Raw genomic sequence first — 22,591 nt, 5'->3', positions numbered from 1 at the left:
CGACGTTTCGGTCCGTCCTGGACCATTCTCAAGTCGATTTGTTAAACTATAAATCAATAACGGAGGCCCAGTTATTTATAGGTTGTCACAACTTCTCAGGTTGTCACAACAACTGCAGTTCCGGCGGCACCTGTGGACTTGTGTTGGGAACCATCAGTGTAAATAAACTGGTTATTTACTGGTGATTTCTGTGTACCAGTGTAAATAGTTTGAGCGAGGGAGCGCTCTATGTTTGTTTGCTCTATATCAGTTTGGCTTAAGACATTGTACTTTGCCTCAAACTGAAGTATGGGTTGTTGTTGTTTTAGATTCAGCTACTCAGAACAAAAGTTCCAAGTAGCACGGGCTATGGTGAGCCCGTGGTGGACTTACCTGGCACAGGAGCGAGGCTGTGTATGTGTCTGTATGGGTTGTTGTTATAGATTCAGCTACTCGGAACAAGTTCCAAGTAGCACGGGCTATGGTGAGCCCGTAGTGGACTGGCTCAGGAGCAGGGCAAGTAGCACGGGCTATGGTGAGCCCGTAGCAGACTTACCTGGCACTGGAGCGGTGCCCCTGCTCTGATATGTGCTGTATAGATTCAGATTCAGATTCAGATTCAGATTCAGATGTTTATTCAGGTAAGGTATATACATACAAGTGATGTTACATTAATGGATTGATATATAGATAGAGCTAGTACATACAATGCCTAAAGCCACTATTACGCAATGCGTTTCGGGCAAATGGGTTGTTCTTTACTTATTATATTGGGTGGGAAGGTAGGGATAGTAATTGGGATAGGCTTAATCTCTTGTGGTGAGGGAAAGTGCCGTTGTTGGCTCTCTTGGCAGAGATCATAAACCTAATCTTGAGTTCAGTTGCAGGTTTTGTAATCCATTTTTAGGGATGATAAGGGCGCCTGACAGCTGGGTGGACAGCGCTTCTGATTCGTAGTCCTGAGGTTCCGGGTTCGATCCCCGGTTTAGGCAGAGACAAATGGGCAAAATGTTTCTTTTACCCTGATGCCCGTTACCTAGCAGTAAATAAGTACCTGGGAGTTAGACAGCTGTCACGGGCTGCTTCCTGGGGGTGGAGGCCTGGTCGAGGACCGGGCCGCAGGGACACTAAGCCCCGAAATCATCTCAAGATAACCTCAAGATATGATGACTTTTGATAAAGAAGGCTTGGACGGCGTCAGTGCAGAGGTTGGGATGTATTAGGCTAGGCATCTTGATACAATTAAAAATTTATTTTCAGTGATTCCATCACTTATAGGCATGGTATATTAAGTTTCTTGTTCATCGTATAGATTTAAAACTGGTCCAAACAGGGTTTCAATTTTAATACAGAAAAAAATCGATTGTCCTCCAATTTCTTATTTACAGTAACCACACAATGGCTCCCTCCAGGACTCAATCCACGCAGGGGTAACTCAATCCGGCCGAGGGTAACACGGAATCCTGTACTGGTCCGGATAACTCATTATCGTCACTATGAAAAATTAGAAACGCAGATACAATGGTGAAAAGTGGAGGCGGATGTGTTGACAGATAGCGTGTGGTCAAATGATGTTGGCATGATGCTGCTGGTCTAGGAGGTCCGGGAAGATGGAATTGTATTAAAGTTCTTAAATGTTCCACTCGGGGAGTGTCAGGGGATAAGTTGGTGGTTGAAGTTAACACATTTTATGAGGGGTTGATTGATTGATTGATGAAGATTAAGCCACCCAAAAGGTGGCACGGGCATGAATAGCCCGTAAGTGGTGGCCCTTTTGAGCCTTTGCCTCGGGAGACATCTCCCGTCACGCAGGGTGCAGTCGCACCTCCACAGATCTCCCGTATCATCTATTGATACTGGTAATGGCTCAAATGGGCCACCACTTACGGGCTATTCATGCCCGTGCCACCTTTTGGGTGGCTTAATCTTCATCAATCAATCATCAAGCCTTTGCCAGTATCAATAGATGATACTGGAGATCTGTGGAGGTGCGACTGCACCCTGCGTGACGGGAGATGTCTCCCGTGTGCGGACTAAACATTACTTTCACTCCAAACATCTGCCACCTACTGGCTATTTATGCCACCTCTTGTGGTGCTTAATCTTCATCAGTCAAATCCCGTCTGTTACCTTTACTATGATGTCTGCTGTCTAAGATACCGCCTTCTTTATCCTCCTCAGACGGCTGAACACCATCATTATACCAATGCGTGCCACGTACTAGAGGTTGTTTAAAAGTCCTCAGCGGTATCGTAGTTTCCAGAGAGAGATATGATGTACGTCGCCCCAGCCGTCGCCATGCTGGTCCCCCGGCGTACGTAAACACGAACCTGTGCATCTTTTCTCAATCTTTGGCGGCTTTGTTTACAATTATTAAACAGTTAATGAGCTCCGAAGCACCAGGAGGCTGTTTATAACAATAACAACAGTTGATTGGCAAGTTTTCATGCTTGTAAACTGTTTAATAAATGTAACCAAAGCCGTCAAAGATTGAGGAAAGATGTACACGTTCGTAACGGGTTTATGAATCCGGGTACAGTTTTTCTCAATATTTTATAATATAACAATTTTAATTGCTACATTTAGTCTTATTTTAAAAAGTAATTAATTATCAAAAGAAGGCGCCAAGCCGGGGAGACTATGTAGCACCATCAAGGTTGCAGGATGTTCAAAAGGCGTTATTTTTAATTAAATCGGCTAACTCTTATGTTTCACATTTTTAAGTCACCTTCGACGGTGGTAAAATTTTCTGGCAAAAAAAGTTAATTTGTGAACTAGTATTTTGTTTTTACTATGTAAACAAAACATTAGTTTAATACAGGTCATTGTAAATTATATGCAAAGCATGTTATATAATTAAGAAGGATTATTGTCAGTTACATTATTGGCGGGAAAAATAAAATTCAGAACACCTTTTTTTTGTGAACAAGTTTTTTGCGAATTTGTCCATTACAATATCAGATTTTGCTGAAAATTTTCACTTCATGCGCAAATCAGTAGGCCTTGCAAAATTTATAAATCATATTTCAAAAATGTTATTCAATTTTACAATATTCGAAAAGAAATCATGATTCGTGATTTTGGTTTTATAGTTACACAATACACTACTGTATTTATACATTTTTTGCAAACTATATAAAACTTCTTTTGTACTTTCCAGTGATACCAATTATATGATTTTGCAGTAATATTTGCTAAACAAGCGTACAAAATCAAACGACCAAAAACATTTTTTTTTTAACTAGTCTTAGTACCAAGCTTGTTTAAACAACTTAAATAATCTGAAATGATGTTCAGGAGAATCCATGACTCAGCCCACTTAAACAGCCTAGCTGACCAGACCACTCAGAAACTGGTCCTTTGAATCACTTAAGATAACCTCAAGGTAGGGTGGAGAAGAAAACCCAAATATACACTAATCACGAGAAAACTCAAGACATCCAGACTAGCCACATAATAGGCATGAAACAACACCCAACCAATTGGGGTGGAAAGTAGAGCGAAGGTCTCGCTTCGTGCAGGTCGGCGTTCAATCCCAGACCGTCGAAGTGGTTGGGCACCATTCCTCCCCCCCCCCCGTCCCATCCCAAATCCTTATCCTGACCCCTTCCCAGTGCTATATACTCATAATGACTTAGCACTTTCTCCTGATAATTCCCTTCCCATCTGTATTACGATCACCCGTTAACTTTTCATCACAACTGAATAATGTCCGATTGAAAGTCCTGCACTTTGTGGCCATACATTAGTACAATTTATATATATCGGTAATACTGTACAGTACAAATGTCAATAAAACCTATAATGAAATTCAATACAGCATATGCATATAAATATTTGGAAAAACAATTTAGTGTGTAAAGAGGTTGGGAGTCTACCACAAGCAGCAACATTTTGCCTGACCTTCTAGACAAAAAAATATTTTGTAAGTGAAGAAACTCCTTGGTTATCAAATAAAAATACATTTAAATTTATTTATATTGCAAAATATATTTGGGTTCCAACACATTATTTAGTATATCACAGATCATTAAAAAAAAATTGAAGGGATAAAAAAAAAAAATAGAGATGGGCTTTACCCATCTTAAATATACAAAAAGATGGTAAAACAATTAAGGCAAACAAATATTAAATTTTTTTAGTCAATCAGACATCCAATCCACTAATCTGAAGACAAAACATTGACAACATTTTGGTCCATCTGGGGCCATTATTGTGTAATCCTTTAGCCATTAATAAAAAAACATTTCACTAGAACTTAAAAAAACCCTCAAAGAATGCCACTCAAAGTTCAAATGTAATTTAACAAGGCAAGATAAGGTAATTATCAGATGAAAAAAAGATACTATACCTTCATGATCTACAGTCCATAATAAGAAAATGCTGAGCTCTATGACCTAAACTTCTTGAAAAGAAAATGATGGTGACTGTCTTTCTTTGCTCCTCTTCTTCTTTCTCCGTAAATTGAGTCATCCGCACCCGACATTGATCCCATATTGCCCACCCGACGTTGAGATCCAGACATGCCGCGCTCGTTAGACACACCTTCTTCATACATATCAGATTCAGAAGCGGCCAAGATTTGTTCCAGGAGCTGGACTTTTTCTTCTCGTGTTGTGTAGTGCAGCTGCTCATCCTCCATGCCCACCATCTGGGTTGGTGTAATCACTTGGTATGCATAACCTTGATTAATCAAAAAACTTTGCCTTTTGCGTGAGTATCCCATCTCTCGTGTGTCCTGAGACAGGAGGGCATAAAAGAATGCGTTGAAATTTTCTGCGATAGCTCCTTTCTTGGCTCTCAGAATGCGGCCCAATCTCTGAGCTTCCTGACGCCGAGATCCACCTTGTGAAGATATTTCAATTAAAACATTTGCTTCTGGAATATCAAATGATGTATCTGCTACTCGACTGAAGAATATTGTATTCACTTTTGGATTCAACTTGAAGTTCTGAATAATAGCCATTCGTTCTTTCTGCCCAGTCTTTCCACATATATAAGGTTTCTGCATAGTTTTCGCATAATGGATTAGTGCAAACACTTCATCAATAAAAACGATTATCTTGTCATTGCGATTTTCATGGTATTTGATAAGGAATTCACATGTTCTGAATTTATTGGGATTCATAGCACAGAGCAATTTAATTTTTTGGTCTGATACTTTTGCCATAAGATATTCTCTGTAAAACTCTGGGGTCATAGGGCACCATACCTCGGCACACTGCACCTTTGCAATGAATCCCTCTTTCTGCAGTTCCAACCAATTGGCTTCATAGAGCTTAGGACCAATCAGGAAATTGAGGTCAGCAATCTTATCATCCTCCCTAACAAGTGTTGCAGTTAGTCCCAGCTTACAATGTGATTGAACAATTGTGAGAACTCTTCGAAACATTTTGGCAGGAATAGTATGCACTTCATCAAGAACCATTATACCCCACTCTTGCTCCTTCAGCCAGTTCATCGTCTGTTCGGCTTCATATGCACGCTTCTGATTATGGGAAATCATGGCATACGTAGTCACCAAGATACCAGCATTGAATGGCTTATCTTTAGCATCAGAGGTAAACCTACAAATCATATCATCTGTAGCTGTGGACCACATCTTAAACTGCTGTTTCCACTGTTCTACAGACACACCAGAGTTGCACAAAACAAGAGCCTTCTTGTTAACAGTACAGCAGGCTGTGACACCAACTAAACTTTTACCTGCTCCACAGGGAAGCACAATTATACCCGATCTTGCACGTCCATTTCCGAACATTTTTCGTAAACTTTTCTCCTGGTAGGGTCGTAACACAGCAGATGGTTTAAGATCGATTTTAATATCCTCATTCACAGTATCATTTTTGAAGTCGTACTCAGCCAGCAATGGGTAATCAAGTCCTATGCATGTTTTCTGTAGCAATTCAATTTGATCTTGATTCACCTCAAAAGATAAAGTCTTAAGATTTGTATCTTCATCCTCCTCCTCATCAGCTTTATCAATTTTATCATAAAAATCTGTAATATCTTCGGGCACAGCTCCATCGCCTTCCTTGTTGACACCATTAGCATCACCACCATCCGTCTTGCCATCAGCCTTCACGTCCTCCGAACCCCCTGCCAGCTGAGCTTGGTGACTTGTGAACATGATAGCTTGGGATTTTTGCTTCTCTGTGCTCACTATTCCTTCGCTAGGACTCAACATACACTCCTGGATGGTTTGATGTTTGATAAGTTTTTGGATAACATCTGGGAAATCACTTTCAACATAATACCGATTTTTCTTCAACACCAATTTAACCTTTCCATATGAGAGCGTGCAACTTTGTATAAACTGACAGATTCCAGGGGGTAAGGTTGTTTTGCAAAGTCTCTTGAGATATTCAATAATATCATGGGTCTGTAAACCAACACTTACAGCAGCATAGAGCGAGTATGCTGTCAATTTGTATTCGTGCACGTTCTCTGGACGACACACAGGTTCAGCAATGGTGATAAGGAAATCTTTGGCATGTTTATAAACAGGAGAAAAGGATTCCAAGAAGATGTGGCCATTCGTTGCAATCCAGAGTGGGCGTGTTTCATGGTCTTCTCTTAGCTCCATTTGTGATCGATAGTCAAAAGCTCCATATTGATCTTTAGGAGTTGACTGGTCTCCACGTTCCTGCAAAACAAATACTACATAAAATATACTATATACTATATAAAATTTTAAAACAGTTCATATTAAAACATGTATGAAATTTTATAGAACCCATTAATATACCAAATTCATTTCACAGTAGTGCTAACCCCCAAATCCAGACCTCCCTAATACAGACTCCTCTAAACAACAGATCAAATTTGGCTACTAGAATACCTTCTCCAAATTCCAAATTTGTCAAAAAAAAAAAAAAAAAAAAAAAAAAAAAAAAAAAAAAAAAAAAATCCAGAATTCTGGAGGACCCTGTGAAATTTAATTTTAATCCAGATCATTAGTCCATTTTAAAATACTGAACAAGTTAGAGGATGTTGATCCGAACAATTTCTTCAAATGGTAAGATGTAACACAAACAAGGAGCAACGGTTTCAAGCTCAACAAGCCACAATGTAGGACTGAGAACAGGAGATGCTTTTTTCACCCAAATGGGTTATAAACCCATGGAACATTCTACCTGCTGAAGCCGTAAATACCAAAACGCTGTTAAATTTTCAAGACCAACTGGAAAAGATCATCAAGGCATATGGAGGGGTTCGAGACCCATACAGCCTAGGTGAATGGAATGTTTATTTCCACGGAAGTGTGGTAGGCAATTTAAATGGGGGGAGGGGGGGGGGATGGAACCTTCAACAAGCCACCGGCTTCCTATCCTCGTCGAGCCACTAGTGTTAGTGACCCTCAGGTAAATTCGGGTAAATTAGGAAAAGTAATTTCCTGCAGATCATATTTTTCAAAATTATTATATCTTGTGTTTTTTGTTGTTCACTTGTGGATGTTAGAGGAAGTGCTACAAATTTTATTCTGAAAATGGCTATAAAAATTGTATCACCTTAATTATTCATTAAAATGAGTTTCCAAGATATTTCATAGAAAATCTTTAACAGTTTTGGGTGTAGGATAGTTAATGGGCTTGGTTCATGGGGATTCATAGTTTTATTTTGGAAACATAAGCTTTAAGGAGCAGGATTTTGAGGAATATTGGCAATGAGGTTATCTTGAGATGATTTCGGAGCTTTTTAGTGTCCCCGCGGCCCGGTCCTCGACCAGGCCTCCACCCCCAGGAAGCAGCCCGTGACAGCTGACTAACACCCAGGTACCTATTTTACTGCTAGGTAACAGGGGCATAGGGTGAAAGAAACATTGCCCATTGTTTCTCGCCGGCGCCTGGGATCGAACCCAGGACCACAGGATCACAAGTACAGCGTGCTGTCCGCTCGGCCGACAGGCTCCCAGAGAAATCTCTGGGAACCGCTCGGCCGGTCTCTGAGGGAGAAATCTCTTTATAGACAGGTTTTCCTGGTAGTTATCCATTATATGACAGGTTGAAATTAATTTTTCACTGTGTAATTTGCCCATAAAGTATCTTCATTAATCAGATCTAGTTATTCCTCGATTAGCTAATACCTATTTTAAACTATTACCTCAACATTTTGTTTAGAAGCTTGTGGAACACCTTCCAGTTCTGCATTCTCCTCTTCATCAGAGAATCCATCATCACGCCGGCGCTTTTTACCCTTTTCGTAAAATTTGTGTCTTTTTCCCATTGTAGTCTGAAATAGATATAACAACATTAGGTAGGAACTGTACCTGCATATTATTCTTGCAATTATTATGCCAACTTTGGCTAATTTCTCTTCTTGTAATGAAAATACAGTACTGCAAATTGATTTTCATGTACAGTACTGTTACATTGGACTATGAAAACCAAATACTGTATCCTTTTTCCTGCATAGAATAAACTAATGGCTACAATTGTAAGCAATAGCTAAGGGCTATATTGAACACCAAACCACACACTAGAAGAAGATGAAGATACAACGACGTTTTCGTCCGTCCTGGACCATCTTGAGGTTATCTCGAGATGATTTCGGGGCTTTTTAGTGTCCCCGCGGCCTGGTCCTTGACCAGGCCTCCACCCACAGGAAGCAGCCCGTGACAGCTGACTAACACCCAGGTACCTATTTTACTGCTAGGTAACGGGCATAGGGTGAAAGAAACTCTGCCCATTGTTTCTCGCCGGCGCCTGGGATCGAACCCAAGACCACAGGATCACAAGTCCAGCGTGCTGTTCGCTCGGCTCCCAGTCCAGACTATTATCAAATCCATTGACATGTTTCCCTGGTCGGATCGAAACGTTGTTATAGTCTGCATCTTCTGGCATGTGGTTTGGTCATATCTTCAGCCACGTTATTGTGACTCATCGTCTGCGTATCAGTTAATTTTCACATCCCTAGGATGATGTCTAGTTACTGGACATGTGAACGTATCAACATTTATTGACAAAAATGAGCCATTTATTGTAAAGAAATATCCTTTCTGGTGGTCCGCTGTTGTTCCTCAGCCTTCATTTAATATAGTCACAATAATGACTAAAGTAAATATTTAATGTAAAATAATGAAATGTGTAATGTGTAATGAAATGTTTAATGTAAATACGCTGATATGATTTTCAAATATGAAAGAGGCTAGGGCAGAAAAGCAATTTTTTTTTTATAAATGTATTTAAATCAGCAAAAGCATTTTTTGTTTATTTAGTGAGTAGGAAAAGAGCAATTTAACCAAAACATTCTGGCTACTCTATTATGACAAACACATACAGTAAACACTGTCTATATGTAACACTAATAGCAAACTGGCAAATAATACTACAAGATAAAAATATGAGATGCAAACTTATTATATAATTAATGCCTGAAGCAAGTGATGGAAAATTTTGTCGTCATTTCCTGACCGACTTCAATACATTGCACCACGTAATATTCACAGAAAAATAATTGTTTATTACACAAAGCTAGCTAGGCAACAGTTAATATATGTGGCACATATACTTTTAATATTTATTAATTGTACCGTAATACTTGCATCTGATCTCAGTTTTACACCACTGAAATGTTAGCTTTTTACAAGTAAATATTTATTCACATTCTTGCAAGAAGGTGAATAAACTGTATTGTTTTGTACTGCAAGACAAGTGTTCTTGTCTTGCAATGCATTTGTATCGCAAGATAGCAACACATACACACAATTACAAAATGATTCTTATGAACGAGGCCTACTGTGAACAAAGTTACTATTAATGTGCAGACAACACTACATGTGAAAAGCCCGTAGACAATTTGACAGCATGACGTTATCACGGCTTCAAAATAACTCGTATCGACGAATAAATATATATTGATATATTTACTGTCCCTTCGAAATTTGGTACATTAGTGGGTCGAGTAAGTAATTATCAAATGAAGGCACCAAAAAGGCTCGTATCATAGAAGTAACCTTTGGCCCTTACCAAAGCACATGAACTGTGAAAGGCAATAAGTCACTACAAGCTGTGGTGTAATATTTCCACAAGCATGCATCACACACACAAGGGCTACTCAACTAAAGCGTTAACAAGTCTGGAGGCTGAAATATTGGTTTAACCTGACTGTCTTGGGCCGCCATGGCCCCCAAATGTGATCCGATTTTTTTTCCCCCCCTTCAAGTCCGCGGAGGGGATCTTGGCAGGTGATCAGTTTAACAACATCATGCAGCACACGCCTTAAACATTGACAAGTATTGCACCGGCATATTCAGCGACCAGGGACTCGAATATAACCCATTACGTTAATAAAACAGCGAGAACATCTTACGGTGGAGCTCCGCCTCTGACACTTCCTCACCTACAACCTACAGTAACACTCTTCTCCAAAACGGTCCCAGGATGTGAGCCCGTGACGTCACAGTGACGTCACATACCTCGCATACAGCAGATATAAAGCCAACATTGATAGTTTATTTTAGTTATTTTAACTTAGTTTGCGTCAGGTTGGTTTTTAGATAAATTAGTATCGGTTAGGTTACGGTTAGATTATCGGTTAGGTTAGGGTAGCGTAATTGAAAGTGCAACAATGACGTAGAACAATATAGTTTTTGGCTCCTTTTGAACCCCATAACTAATATATGATTGCTTTTAAGAAAATTTGCTATTTAAACTCTGTATTACATATAAAAATAAAACAATATTAAAATATAAAGCAATATAATTCATTTAAATGGCACCATTACTTTTTATTTATGGTGGAAAGTTAAGAAGAAGAGATGAGAATCGCAAGTTTGTTTACGGTGAGCCATGAGTGTTTGTGATGGTCAGCTGACGCGCCCTGTGTCTCCAGGCGTTCCTTGCTCCTTCCTCGTGTATACATAGGTATGCAGACGCGTGTATGTACACGTGTATACATAGGTATGCAGATGCAAGTAGGTTAGCAGGTAATGGCTATTCCAGGGTTTGATCTGTAGAGTCAAGGACATTTGTGAGGAAGTGTGGGAGTGGTTGTGAATACTTTGAGTTCAAAACCTGGCTTAAACACGGTCGTAGGGCATACGTAAATCTGCGTATCTATGTATTTACGTATGCAGGTTAGCTTAGCATTTTAAAAGCACCGAATCACCTTCTGTGGCTGATTGTTCAATAAACCCTTGAACTATATGTTTAACACATCTCTAACCCTGTCCATGGAGGACAAAAGAAAATGTATATATGCTGGTTAGTATTGTAAATGTGTGGCCACGTCTGTGGTAGGAAAAAAAAAAAACGGTCCTCACATATCCTTCACCAAGTCTTCTCACTTCCTACACAGTCCTCAAACATCCTTCACGGAGTCCTCTCACTTCCTACACAGAGTCCTCACTCTGCCTACATGTAATCTGGTCGGCTGGTCTGTGTATTGAGTCACCTTTGTCTAACAAACACCTTCTTCCATTAATTCAAGGTTTGCACTGCTAGACTCTACCCTTCTGATCTACCAGAAGTTATGTTATGTTGCAATCTATACTGTTAAGGTTATGTTATTGTATTTGTTACTTGTTTCTCAACAGATGGCATCTTTGGGTCGTGAGCATCATATTGGTGTAACTATTCCAAGTACAGAGCAATGTGATGGCGTCACTTTGTATAATATTATCTTGAATGTGGGACCTGCTCAGTGGTCTGTAAAGCAGCGCTACAATGCCTTTGCCGAGCTTCACGATAAACTTGTCGGCAACCATGGGGTTGCTAGAGACCTTCTGCCTCCCAAAAAGATCATCGGCAACAAGGATCCTTCTTTTATAGAAAAAAGAAGAGCTGATCTACAACTCTACTTACAGGTTTGTATAATTTTAACATATTATAAAGTTATATAGTTGTTGAGTATCTGTTTTTTGAGTACAAAATTTGCAGTGTCTGTGTGATATATATAAAGAACAGCTTTGCATTATTAGTTTGAAATATTCAAAACTTTTTGAATGGTTATACAATGGAAAATCTTTTTGTTAACCTAACCCACAAAAATGAAATGAAGTGAAAGTGACATAGTTTTGGTCCATCCTGACCCTCATCAAAATCTCTGTGGTGTAGTGGTAAGACACTCACCTGGCGTTCCGCGAGCGCTCTGTCATGGGTTCGTATCCTGGCCGGGGAGGATTTACTGGGTGCAAATCCTTAACTGTAGTCTCTGTTTAACTCAACAGTAAGATGGGTACTTGGTTGTAAAAACGATTCTTCGTGGGGGGTCGTATTCCAGAAGGCAGTGCTGGTCTGTGTTTTAGATTTCTCTTTGTCCTCCACCCTTTTTGCCTTTTTTTGCTTCCTGTGGATGCTGTGTCCTGTTCTTTGAGCTGCTCAGTTGTCTGTTTTTGCAATGGGGTTTTGTCCCCACTGTTTACGGGAGGCAGTTTTGGAGTAAGTCCTTGCCTGTTATTGGTTGGGACGGACTTCCAGAGGAGTCAAGACTCTTAGGCCATAGTGCTTGCTTTGGATTTCACCCCTTTAGTTTGGCATCACTCGTACATCACAGAAGGGTGCATTGGCTTGGGAATTTCATGCTATGGCCCTTTTGCAGTTCACCACTTTGAGGGCACTATGGGAGGACATCTGGCCCATTTTACATCTTGGTCTCACAATGCATTTGCTTTCTGTGTAGTGTCTCAGGGCCTACAGTGGAGGTTGTCCTTAACCCCTCCTTTGGTGTTGGGGGATCAAGGGCCTGAGGTCTTATCCATGGGTCGTCACCGTCGTTGCGGAATGGTTGGATGCTGGAGTGGTCGAGTTAATCCCTGCCCTGCAGTTGGTGTGTTGGTTGTTCCTGGTCCCCCAAGCAGGACTTGCTAGACCATTGGTACATTCATGACCATTAGGGTTGAATAACTTCATTCCTTGACCAACTTCCTGCAAAACCATCTTAGTTTTTTTTTTTTTTTTGAGATATAGACAAGAGTTGTTACATTCTTGTACAGCCACTAGTATGCGTTGCGTTTTGGGCAAGTCCTTAATCCTATGGTCCCTGGAATACAACCCCCACGAAGAATCATTTTTACAACTAAGTACCCATTTTACTGTTGAGTTAAACAGAGGCTACAGTTAAGGATTTGCGCCCAGTAAATCCTTCCCTGCCAGGATATGAACCCTGGACAAAGTGCTTGCGGAACGCCAGGCGAGTGTCTTACCACTACACCATGGAGACTGGTAACCAGATAGCTCAGGTCTACTCTACCTGGTATTGCAGATCGATTACCAGTTTGTGCCAGAGGAACTTCAGGACATCTATTGGCATGTTCCAATTTATCCCCAGTTCAGGGACTGGCTATCTTTAGTGGTGGAATGTCAAGCTTAACGCTACTGGGTTCACCTATTTGGCTTGAATCTGTCTCCTCGGACATTCACTAGTATGGCGTGTGTAATGGTTTGTCACCTTGTGGTTTGTTAGGGGTTCACACCTTAGCCCACCTCACGACTGGTTGGTTTGGGTTCCTAGCCAGTCTGAATGTCTAAATGGAGGGGATCTTGTTCTTTCCTAGCTTGCTAGGTTCAGGTTGTTGGTGAATTGGCAAAAGTCTCATTTGGTTTTGTTGCAGCTTCAGACCTGTTTAGACCAGGTTTAAGATTCTTGGTCATCTTCCCTCTCCCTGTTGCCTGCATCTCTGCTTCACTTAGAAGCTCGTTTTCAGCCAGTGGTAAAGAGTCCACAGGACCACCTGTCTTTGGCTTCCTTCCAAATGTGTGTATTTTGATTTGAACTTTGTTATAAAATTCAAACATTTTAACCTTAGAAGGTGAAGGGACGACAACGTTTCGGTCCGTCCTGGACCATTCTCAAGTCGATGGACCATTCGCAATCGACTTGAGAATGGTCCAGGACGGACCGAAACGTTGTCGTCCCTTCACCTTCTAGTGTGTGGTCTGGTCAACGTACTTTAGCCATGTTATTGTGACTCATCGCCTGCATTTTAACTTTCTTCTTATTTATCTCCTCTCTTAAAAATAAATTTGTACCATTTGCATACATTGTAGAACTCGCCCAATACTTTTATAATTCTTATAAATTCAAGTTACCTGTACTATGATGTCTCCCATTCTCTAACCTCTCTTATATCATAATGAATAGTGCATGTGTGCAAAATGAGTAAGGGATTTTCTAGATATGTATTTTGTCATAGTGTGAGCTTTATCAACTTGATATTACCTTCTTTCAGACCATCATAAACTTTATGCACCATGCATTACCTCAAGAATTGGTAGAATTTCTTGACTTTCAACACTATGAACTGACACACCTTCTTCAGTCGCTTGCAAGACATTTCTTCAGTGAGGGTGACAAACTACTCCTTAACTGCCAGCCAGTAAACTTCACACCTTTGCAGGTAAGCAAGTAAATGTATATTTTTTGTTTGTATTTCTTACCTGAATGCTATATCAGCTTACACATCCTTGAAAATGTACCCTCATGTCATTAACTATTAACACTATTAACTGAATGGTGTAAATCAACTTCCCCATTCCACATACTAGAAATTGCTAAATATGCTAAATACAAAAAAAAAAAAAAACAGGCATTGTGTGTAGATAAAAAGCTCTTATACAATGTGTAGTTCTTCCCAGGGCATAATTTAAAATCCAACTTGGCAAATGCAACTCTATTCTAGATGTGACAGGGCTCTTTTTTTTCTAGATGTGACAAGGCTCTTTTTCTAGGAGGGCTCGTAAGGAGGCTCCCTGTTACTAGCAACCTGGATATTTCCACCCAATTCAAAACCTACCAGGCCCTTACAAGCCATTGTAAGCTTACTGGAGACCAGAGACCGAAACCTGGCCCCCTGGTAGGGTTCTTCATGCACTGGCCCTCCAATGCTTCTCTCTCTGGATGTGAATTTAAATAATACGTCTTGGTTTTGTTGTATTCTGATGGCCATTGTTACTGCCTCCACCATGCTGCCTGCTGGGTGGGGAATACCATCCACCCTGAAGCCCATGCTTCCTCTTGGGACTCAGCCTTTCAGGTAGCTTCAGCTTTAAATGGAGAGGTTTATACCATGTACATTGTTTGCGGCTCATTGTCAATGTGATTGTCGTGGTGTTAGCTTCTTTGTCTTTCTATGACTCAGATTTGGAACAGGTGGTAGTGTCCACCTGCTCCAAGCTCCATCTCCTTTCCAGGCCTGTCAGATGTTGTTCGGTGGGTTTTGGGATCTTCCTCGTTGCTTCAGGGTTCAGAGTCCAGGGATGTTTGGGTGAGGTTGGGCCTTCTTGGGGAATCTTCCCTTCCACATCGTGGTGGAGGTGGTTGAGCTAACGCTTCCTGCCAAGAGTTCACTGTCTTCTATTTTTTGTGGGATATTATGGCCATAATCTTTTCCTGTGGGTGTAGACACTTTTGTCCTCAACCATTGGTGTGGGACAACGCTCTACCACATTGAGACAACGCCCCAGAGCCTTCATTTCCTGGAGTGACTGGGGTTGGCTGGAGCCTGAGGAGTCCTTGGGTGCCCTTCAACCAATAATGTGGATTCTCTCTGCAGAGGAGTACAGGGGTACCTCGGTTTAAGAGTTTAATCCGTTCCTGGAGACAGCTCGTAACCTGAAAACTTGTAAACCGAAGCTAATTTCCCTATAAGAAATAATGGGAAATGAATTAATCCATTTGTGACTACCCAAAAACCTCATTTCAAATTAAATTTTATACCTAATTCATCCAGATCTACACTACAAAAGTATGTTCAAGTTATTACTTACCCTTGCTGATGACTCCTGTTGGTGTATGGAAGATGGTGAGGCAGGGGGAGGAGGAGAGGTGTTACTTTTTGGAAAGGGAGTCCCCTTCCATTATAACATCAGGCAGTAAAGATTTTTCTGGCGTGCACTCTCTGGCACGTCTTGCCTGCATACCACTAGGTCCTGGTTGTGGCTCACTGCTTGATTTTCTCACTAGAAATGATCCATTGAAGATTGTTTTTCCCTTCTTTGCAACACTTGTCTGGAGTAAGATATCACATTGTCATTTTAAAGGTCAATGCAACGGCCTGCTACAGCTTTATCTGGGGGATTTTTTTCAACAAAACTATGCAGTTCTTCCCATACTTCACACATTTTCTTAATGAGGAAGGGACATCTTCTACTGCCTCTACTCACAACTATTTTCTTAGGTTGAACCTTACCACTGGCTTTCTTGGTACCCATAGCGAGATATATAATAACAACTTTTATGCTCAAAGGGCCAAAAATCCAACAAAAAACTGTAAATCCTTGTGAAGAATTCAGGTGGAATAGTCACTGAGCGCGAGGCTCTGGTGAACTGAGGTGCGATCGCCGTGCCACCACGCGCTAGGTCGGCTCGTACGTGTATTAACACCCTCGTATCCTGATCCAAATTTTCCGAGCAACTCCTACTCGTAACCCGAAAAACTCGTAACCAAGGACGCTCGTAATTCAAGGTACCACTGCATTCTAAGATGGAGAATACAAACTACTACAGTACTTGTTTGTATTCTCAAACAAGGAAAATTCAAACCTAACACTGATGGAAGGTTTATTTTACCTTCCATCTGTGTTTAAGGTGGATTCCTCAGTGGCTCCTCCCTGCTTTCATTCCCTGGATAATTTGTAATCTTTGGAGCCTTCCAGTGTGTGGAGGTTTCAGAACAGTTTTCATCTTGATGGTGCCTTCTTGAGAAAATCAGTAGGAGCTATGATGAGGATTTGAACCTGCACACTTGGTACTCCCAAGCAAATGTCCCAGACCACAACACTATGACAGGTTGCCCCGGCCACTTGGGATGGACGGTAGAGTGACGGTCTTGCTTCATGCAGGTCGGTGTTCAATCCCCGACCATCCAAGTGGTTGGGCACCATTCCTTTCCCTCATCCCATCCCAGATCCTTATCCTGACCCCTTTCAAGTGCTATATAAAAGCAATGCAACATTGGATTTCACTGAATCCTCTATTGATCCTGAGGCTTCTAGTGAAGCCCAATCAGGGCTTCAGTGGAAGCCTCATAAAAGCATCACGACATACTTTTACTATGTCGTGGTGTAGTGGTCTGGGGCATTTGTTGGGAGTACCAGCGGATTTGAACCAGTGGGTTCAAATCTTCCCCATGGTTTGGAAAGATTTTCTCACTGATACTTCACATTAATGTGATTTCATATATGCATTGCCCCCCTTCTTTTGAGTTTGGGTTGGCCACTTCTTTCTGTTATGTTACGAGGCCCCTGATTCATCCTGACTTGTGGACACCCAAGGACTCAAGTAGCATGTAGTAAGCATGATCATTTTAACATGTAATGGGCTGGTACTAAGGGTTGAGGATTTTGGCATTTCTAACACGGTATGGATGGCATAATATCTTGTTAATGGGCCTTGGCCGAACCATGCTTGTTTGGTACTGGGCAGTGTTATCCGGCACTGATTCCTGCTTCTTTGGGGTTTCTTGCATATGTCCTCTTTTCCCCAACTGTGAGTCCCATTTTTGCTTTTGTTCTTTGTGGTGAGATAGCTACAGAAAGCCACTGTGGGAGCTTTCCTAGAAAACAAGTGTTATCTTGAGGTTATCTTAGATGATTTCGGGGCTTTAGTGTCCCCGCGGCCCGGTCCTCAACCGGGCCTCCATCCCTAGGAAGCAGCCCGTGACAGCTGCCTAACACCCAGGTACCTATTTTACTGCTAGGTAACAGGGGCATAGGGTGAAAGAAACTCTGCCCATTGTTTCTCGCCGGCGCCTGGGATTGAACCCAGGACCACAGGATCACAAGTCCCGCGTGCTGTCCACTCGGCCGACTGGCTCCCTACTCGGCTGACCGGCTCCGGTGTTAAATGTAATGAAATTCCACTTTCTAGTCATTAGGCTATTAGGAAATAGCCTAATGACTGTGCACCTAGTTTTTAAGAGTTGTTCATATTTACATTGGTGTTTGTTTTGTTTCACTCTGCCTTTCTGTTGCCTTATTCTCTCAGTTCACTTAGTCAATCTTTGACGGCTTTGGTTACATTTATTAAACAGTTTACAAGCATGAAAACTTCCCAATCAACTGTTGTTATTGTTATAAACAGCCTCCTGGTGCTTCGGAGCTCATTAACAGTTTAATAATTGTAAACAATGCCGCCAAAGATTGAGAAAAGATGTATTCTTTTATGTATGTAAGTGCTTGTGCAACTGCTTCGTGAATCTGGCCCCAGGTTTTGGCCTCTGGTCTCTGGTAAGCTTTTTACGAATCACAAGGGCCTGGTGTAACATGTAACATGGTGTGTGGGGGCTATACAGGTGTTTAGCTAGAGTGAGTCACTGAGGGACCTTCTATGGGGGACCCAGAAATGCCTCTACAAAGAGGCATTTCATTACATTCAACATAAATTATTGTTTATATTGGTAGAACTTGCTTATCATGGTAAATGAAATTTTTTTGTAAAACAAGTATTCCTGCTTGTTGAAGCCAAAGGATTAAGCAGGTAAGTCTCTCTCTCACATACATGTGTCTGCATGATTTTGAAACCATGTTGAAGCAAATACCACAAAATTGATTTGATATCATAAATTTGCATTCTCTCCTTTTGGGGAGGGCTTTCTTCAGTGACTTCCTGAGGCAGTTAGCCTAGGGAGCCACCGAAAGAACTCACCAGAAAGAGGCATTCTATCATTGAATGCTGATTTTTTTCTGTTTTGGCTTTTGATGTTCCAAGGCTGGTGGAACCTTTGGGCCCTAATAAATTTTGTATTCCACAGCTGCATGCCATCTCCTACCGGCTCAAAAATCCTCTTCCTACCAACGTTGCATCAGAGCAAGAGACAGATTTCAGTCATGTGGTTGACTTTGTTTCCCAGGTTCGACATTTGGTCATCGAAGGAAGCAATTATTGTCTAAGGTGAATAGATAATTTTCTTTGTACTTCATTTATTTTTATTTTATCTTCTTGACCCTTAAACAACTCCAGTCATTATCTGCCATTACCTCCTGTATTTGAATTGCCAAATGTGATTTATAAATTAGTTTTGTGAACTATTTTTTTTTATCATGTACACAATGATGTAGAACTTTTAACCCCTGCTCTGTGCCCTTGTTTATAGCTGACAACATGCTGGTGTGCGGAAAAAAATTCTGCCTAATATTGTTTGAGTTCTATGATCAGGGAAGAATAAAAAAAAATAATTGTATGTAACGTTGGCTGGGTGAAGCCAGGAAGTATCTCGATGACATCACGAGTCATGAGCATTCGCAGAGTAATCGCCTTGGGGTGGTTGCCTCGGCCAGGCGAGGGGCAAACAAGTTGCTTCGGCCAGGCGAGAGGCAAACAAGTTGCTTCGGCCAGGCATGGGGCAAACGCCAGGACCCTGGCATTTGCCAAGGTCCTGGCAGCCCGTTTCCTAATCAGTATATCCCTGGTCCCTGTCAAGCTTGTGTTTTGGGTTGGTCAGGTTTCCTATCCCAAGCTCTCTTCGTGAGTTGTTTTCACTCTTGTCTTTGGTAAGTCCTTAGTTTTCTTTCTACTTTGTTGTTAGCTTCAGGGAGTCACTGTCTGGCCCCTCCATAAAATCAGCATTGATTGTTATGAAATGCCTCTTTATGGTAGGGCCTCAGTGGCTCCCTCCTCCCTCCTTCCCCCCCTCTTAAGGTCTATCGGTTCAAGAGCTTTCAGCTGTGGACCGAGGTTCTGATGACTTGAAAGTTGGGAGCTCCTGTTGGTGGTTAGCCATAACTAGTGGGGAGGACGGAGGAGGGGGTTGATCTAGCTATTTAGTCAGTTACTTGTGGAATCATTTGCTGCTTCAGTTTTTTCTTTGTGTGCCTTTCAGTTGTCTGTATCTTATCTTGAGGTTATCTTGAGATGATTTCGGGGCTTTTTTAGTGTCCCCGTGGCCCGGTCCTCAACCAGGCCTCCACCCCCAGGAAGCAGCCCATTGCAGCTGACTAACACCCAGGTACCTATTTTACTGCTAGGTAACAGGGGCATAGGGTGAAAGAAACTCTGCTCATTATTTCTTGCTGGTGCCCGGGATCGAACCCAGGACCACAGGATCGCAAGTCCAGCATGCTGTCCGCTCGGCCGACCGGCTCCCCGATTATTGTATCATATTGCTAAGTATTGCTTCACTTAGTTTCTGGATGTTTTCTTGATGAGGGTGATTGTAACAATCTCCTGTTTCCTGTGCCTCTGTGGGCGCCAGTAGGCCATTCAGAACTCTGAATGGCCTACTGAAACATCATTCAGCTGATGCGACTCATCTGGAGCTATCTCAGCGAGCCAGCTTCAGGGAGTCACCACAGTCCTACCAGAAAAAGGCAATTCATGACATTCAATGCTGGTTTTATATTTTAATATTACTTATTATATAAGATAGCTTTCTATAATACAGTACTGCATATAAAATTAACTAATTTATCACTTTTCTAGCAAAGCAGATTGAGTCATGCTCGTACTGCATATAAAATTAACTAATTTGTCACTTTTCTAGCAAAGCAGATTGAGTCATGCACATTAACCATCCTTCTGTTTTTGCAGAACAAGCAACATCATCCAAAATAATCTTCCCTACACCCTGAACACATTCAAGAATGTTGAGAGACTAACACTGAAGAACGCCAGTGTTTCTCAAATAGGTCATCTTGGAGCAGTTAGAAGGACTACCAAATATTTGCAAGTGAAGTACAGTGGCATGGTGCAAATGTCTGATGTTCTCCTCTGTGATGCCGTATACAAAGAAAGTGTTGATGGCACTGACCCCTACAGGTGGTTGTTGCTTCAGGATGTTGATGTTAGCTGCAACCAGATCACCCATATTGATGAGTCGGTTGCTCTGACGCCTAATGTTGAAAAGCTAAATCTTAGTTCTAATAAGTTATCATCAGTGGAATGCTTAACTAAGCTACCACATTTAGTATCACTTAATCTGTCAAATAATCTTTTCACCACTTTACAAGATATGCACACCAAGCTTGGTAATGTGGTTGATCTAGATCTGTCACAAAATAATCTGTCCTCTTTAAAAGGCTTAAGTAAGCTCTATTCGTTATCATCACTTAATGTTTCGACTAATAATATCTGTGAAATATCAGAAGTCAGTCATATATCTCGTCTTCCTTGTTTGGAGACTCTAATCATTACAGGTAATCCTGTAGCGACAGTAGTGGATTACCGTACGAAGGTACTTGAGCTCTTCGGCCAGCGGGTGTCAGAGATCTGTCTGGATAATGAACGGCCAACTCAAAAAGAGTTGGAATTTGTAGCAGTCCTGCAGGCCATCAGGGCATCAAGAGAGGGACGGCTACCTACTCTTAGTATATCTAGTCCAATTCCCATTAGCACAAGCACTCTATCTTTTGATCGACCTGATATGGCAACAGCTGTCAGTGAATCTTCCAATAACAAATAATATCTTAGAAAGAATAATTAGTCTTTGGGAGATAATTCATCAATTGGAAGGATTGTTAAAATTAATTTATTTTTTACACAAAAGGAGAAACTGTAAGATTCAAAATCTTCATAAAAGTGCCATGTGATTTATTTTTTCTCTGATGACAGCAGTCCTTAGTTTGCTAACTAATGATTAGGTTTATACACAGAAGTAATGACATGATAACTTCGGGAAGTCATTTACTCAGTATACGAGTTTTTGATACTAGTTAACTGGAAGATTATCCATGGCATAGTATAAGGTTGAAAACATTTGCCGATTCTCCTCAGATCTATATTTATATATTTATTTTAAACTCTTTAATTCATATATATATATAAAGTACACTGTGTATGTGTATGTATATACACTAATATTTTGAAAGCCTTTGTTGTAGATGTGTGTTGTTGTATTTGACTGAATGGGTGAGAACAATGATTCTAGCATGAATCTAATCTAGATTTCTTGCATTTTCTTAGTTTGGGAAGAAAGTTAAAAAATTAACTCCAAAGTTCATTTTATGCTTTTAATGGGCCTGACACATTTCACTAAGATACCATTTAGCATCCTCAGAAGTAGAGGCAAAGTGAACATAAAAACAGTAATACATATTAAATATGAGTGCGATAAAAGGCGGGGTGGTTGGTTACCCTGTAGAGAAGACCTGGTAATCTGGTCCTGCTTCTTGTTTGTTGGTTGGGGCATTAGGTGTGTAAATTGGCAGTTCTGTATTGGTCTTGTAGATGGTAAGACTTAACCTAGATGTCAGCTGGCTGTTGAAAATTGGATGATGGCATTTGATGTCTAATTTATTGTCACTGTATCTTTCAATTATTTTGGTATTGCTGATCAGGATCTCTCTGGATATGATTTGGTTATTTGTAGAAATTGTGATTTTTAATGGAGGTGCCTTGAAAGATATTTTTTATCCTGTTTATTTACTGAAGGTGCTCGGCCTGAGCATTCTGAAGCAGGCATTTGAAGGCATAAACAACATTTATCTCTTTCAAGCCATTTTGTTTGGCATTGGGAGAGGTCTTCATGGGCAAGTTGGCAGTCTTCTTACTCGTGTAATAAATGGTGAACCGCAGCTTCAGTGGAATCATATTTCTATCAGTTATGTCTCTAGATAATATACTGTCTTTTGAACCATTAAAAAGTAGCTCCTATATATAATACTGTATAGTTTTATAGATGGGAAGGTTGTGTAATGTTGAATTCTTCATTAGTGGTTGTGTGGCAGATCACGTTCCA

General features: G+C 40.9%; 2 protein-coding genes across 4 annotated transcripts; one reads left to right on the top strand and one right to left on the bottom strand.

Moving 5' to 3' along the window:
- Positions 1 to 3,949: 3,949 nt before the first annotated feature.
- Positions 3,950 to 10,352, bottom strand: hay (ATP-dependent DNA helicase hay). Of its 3 annotated transcripts, none has more exons than XM_045759826.2 (3): positions 10,291 to 10,352; positions 8,083 to 8,211; positions 3,950 to 6,625 (listed from the first exon to the last, which is right to left on the bottom strand). In XM_045759826.2, exons 2-3 carry the CDS (start codon positions 8,203 to 8,205, stop codon positions 4,370 to 4,372), a joined length of 2,379 nt encoding a protein of 792 aa, XP_045615782.2. In that variant the 5' UTR covers positions 8,206 to 8,211; positions 10,291 to 10,352; the 3' UTR covers positions 3,950 to 4,369. The 3 variants fall into 3 exon arrangements, with proteins under 3 accessions (XP_045615782.2, XP_045615780.2, XP_045615783.2); XM_045759824.2 differs by having other exon boundaries at positions 10,082 to 10,337; XM_045759827.2 differs by having other exon boundaries at positions 10,264 to 10,318.
- Positions 10,353 to 10,759: 407 nt separating this feature from the next.
- Positions 10,760 to 21,456, top strand: LOC123768955 (nischarin). The gene is made up of 5 exons (XM_045759828.2): positions 10,760 to 10,844; positions 11,516 to 11,785; positions 14,150 to 14,317; positions 18,671 to 18,810; positions 20,446 to 21,456. The coding sequence occupies exons 2-5, from the start codon at positions 11,516 to 11,518 to the stop codon at positions 21,314 to 21,316; spliced, it is 1,449 nt and encodes a 482-aa protein (XP_045615784.2). The 5' UTR covers positions 10,760 to 10,844; the 3' UTR covers positions 21,317 to 21,456.
- The last annotated feature ends 1,135 nt before the right edge of the window (positions 21,457 to 22,591 follow it).

The sequence above is a fragment of the Procambarus clarkii genome, chromosome 64 (genome assembly GCF_040958095.1).
Source record: "Procambarus clarkii isolate CNS0578487 chromosome 64, FALCON_Pclarkii_2.0, whole genome shotgun sequence".
Classification (NCBI taxonomy): Eukaryota; Metazoa; Arthropoda; class Malacostraca; order Decapoda; family Cambaridae; genus Procambarus; species Procambarus clarkii.
This window is presented reverse-complemented; position numbering and strand designations above follow the sequence as displayed.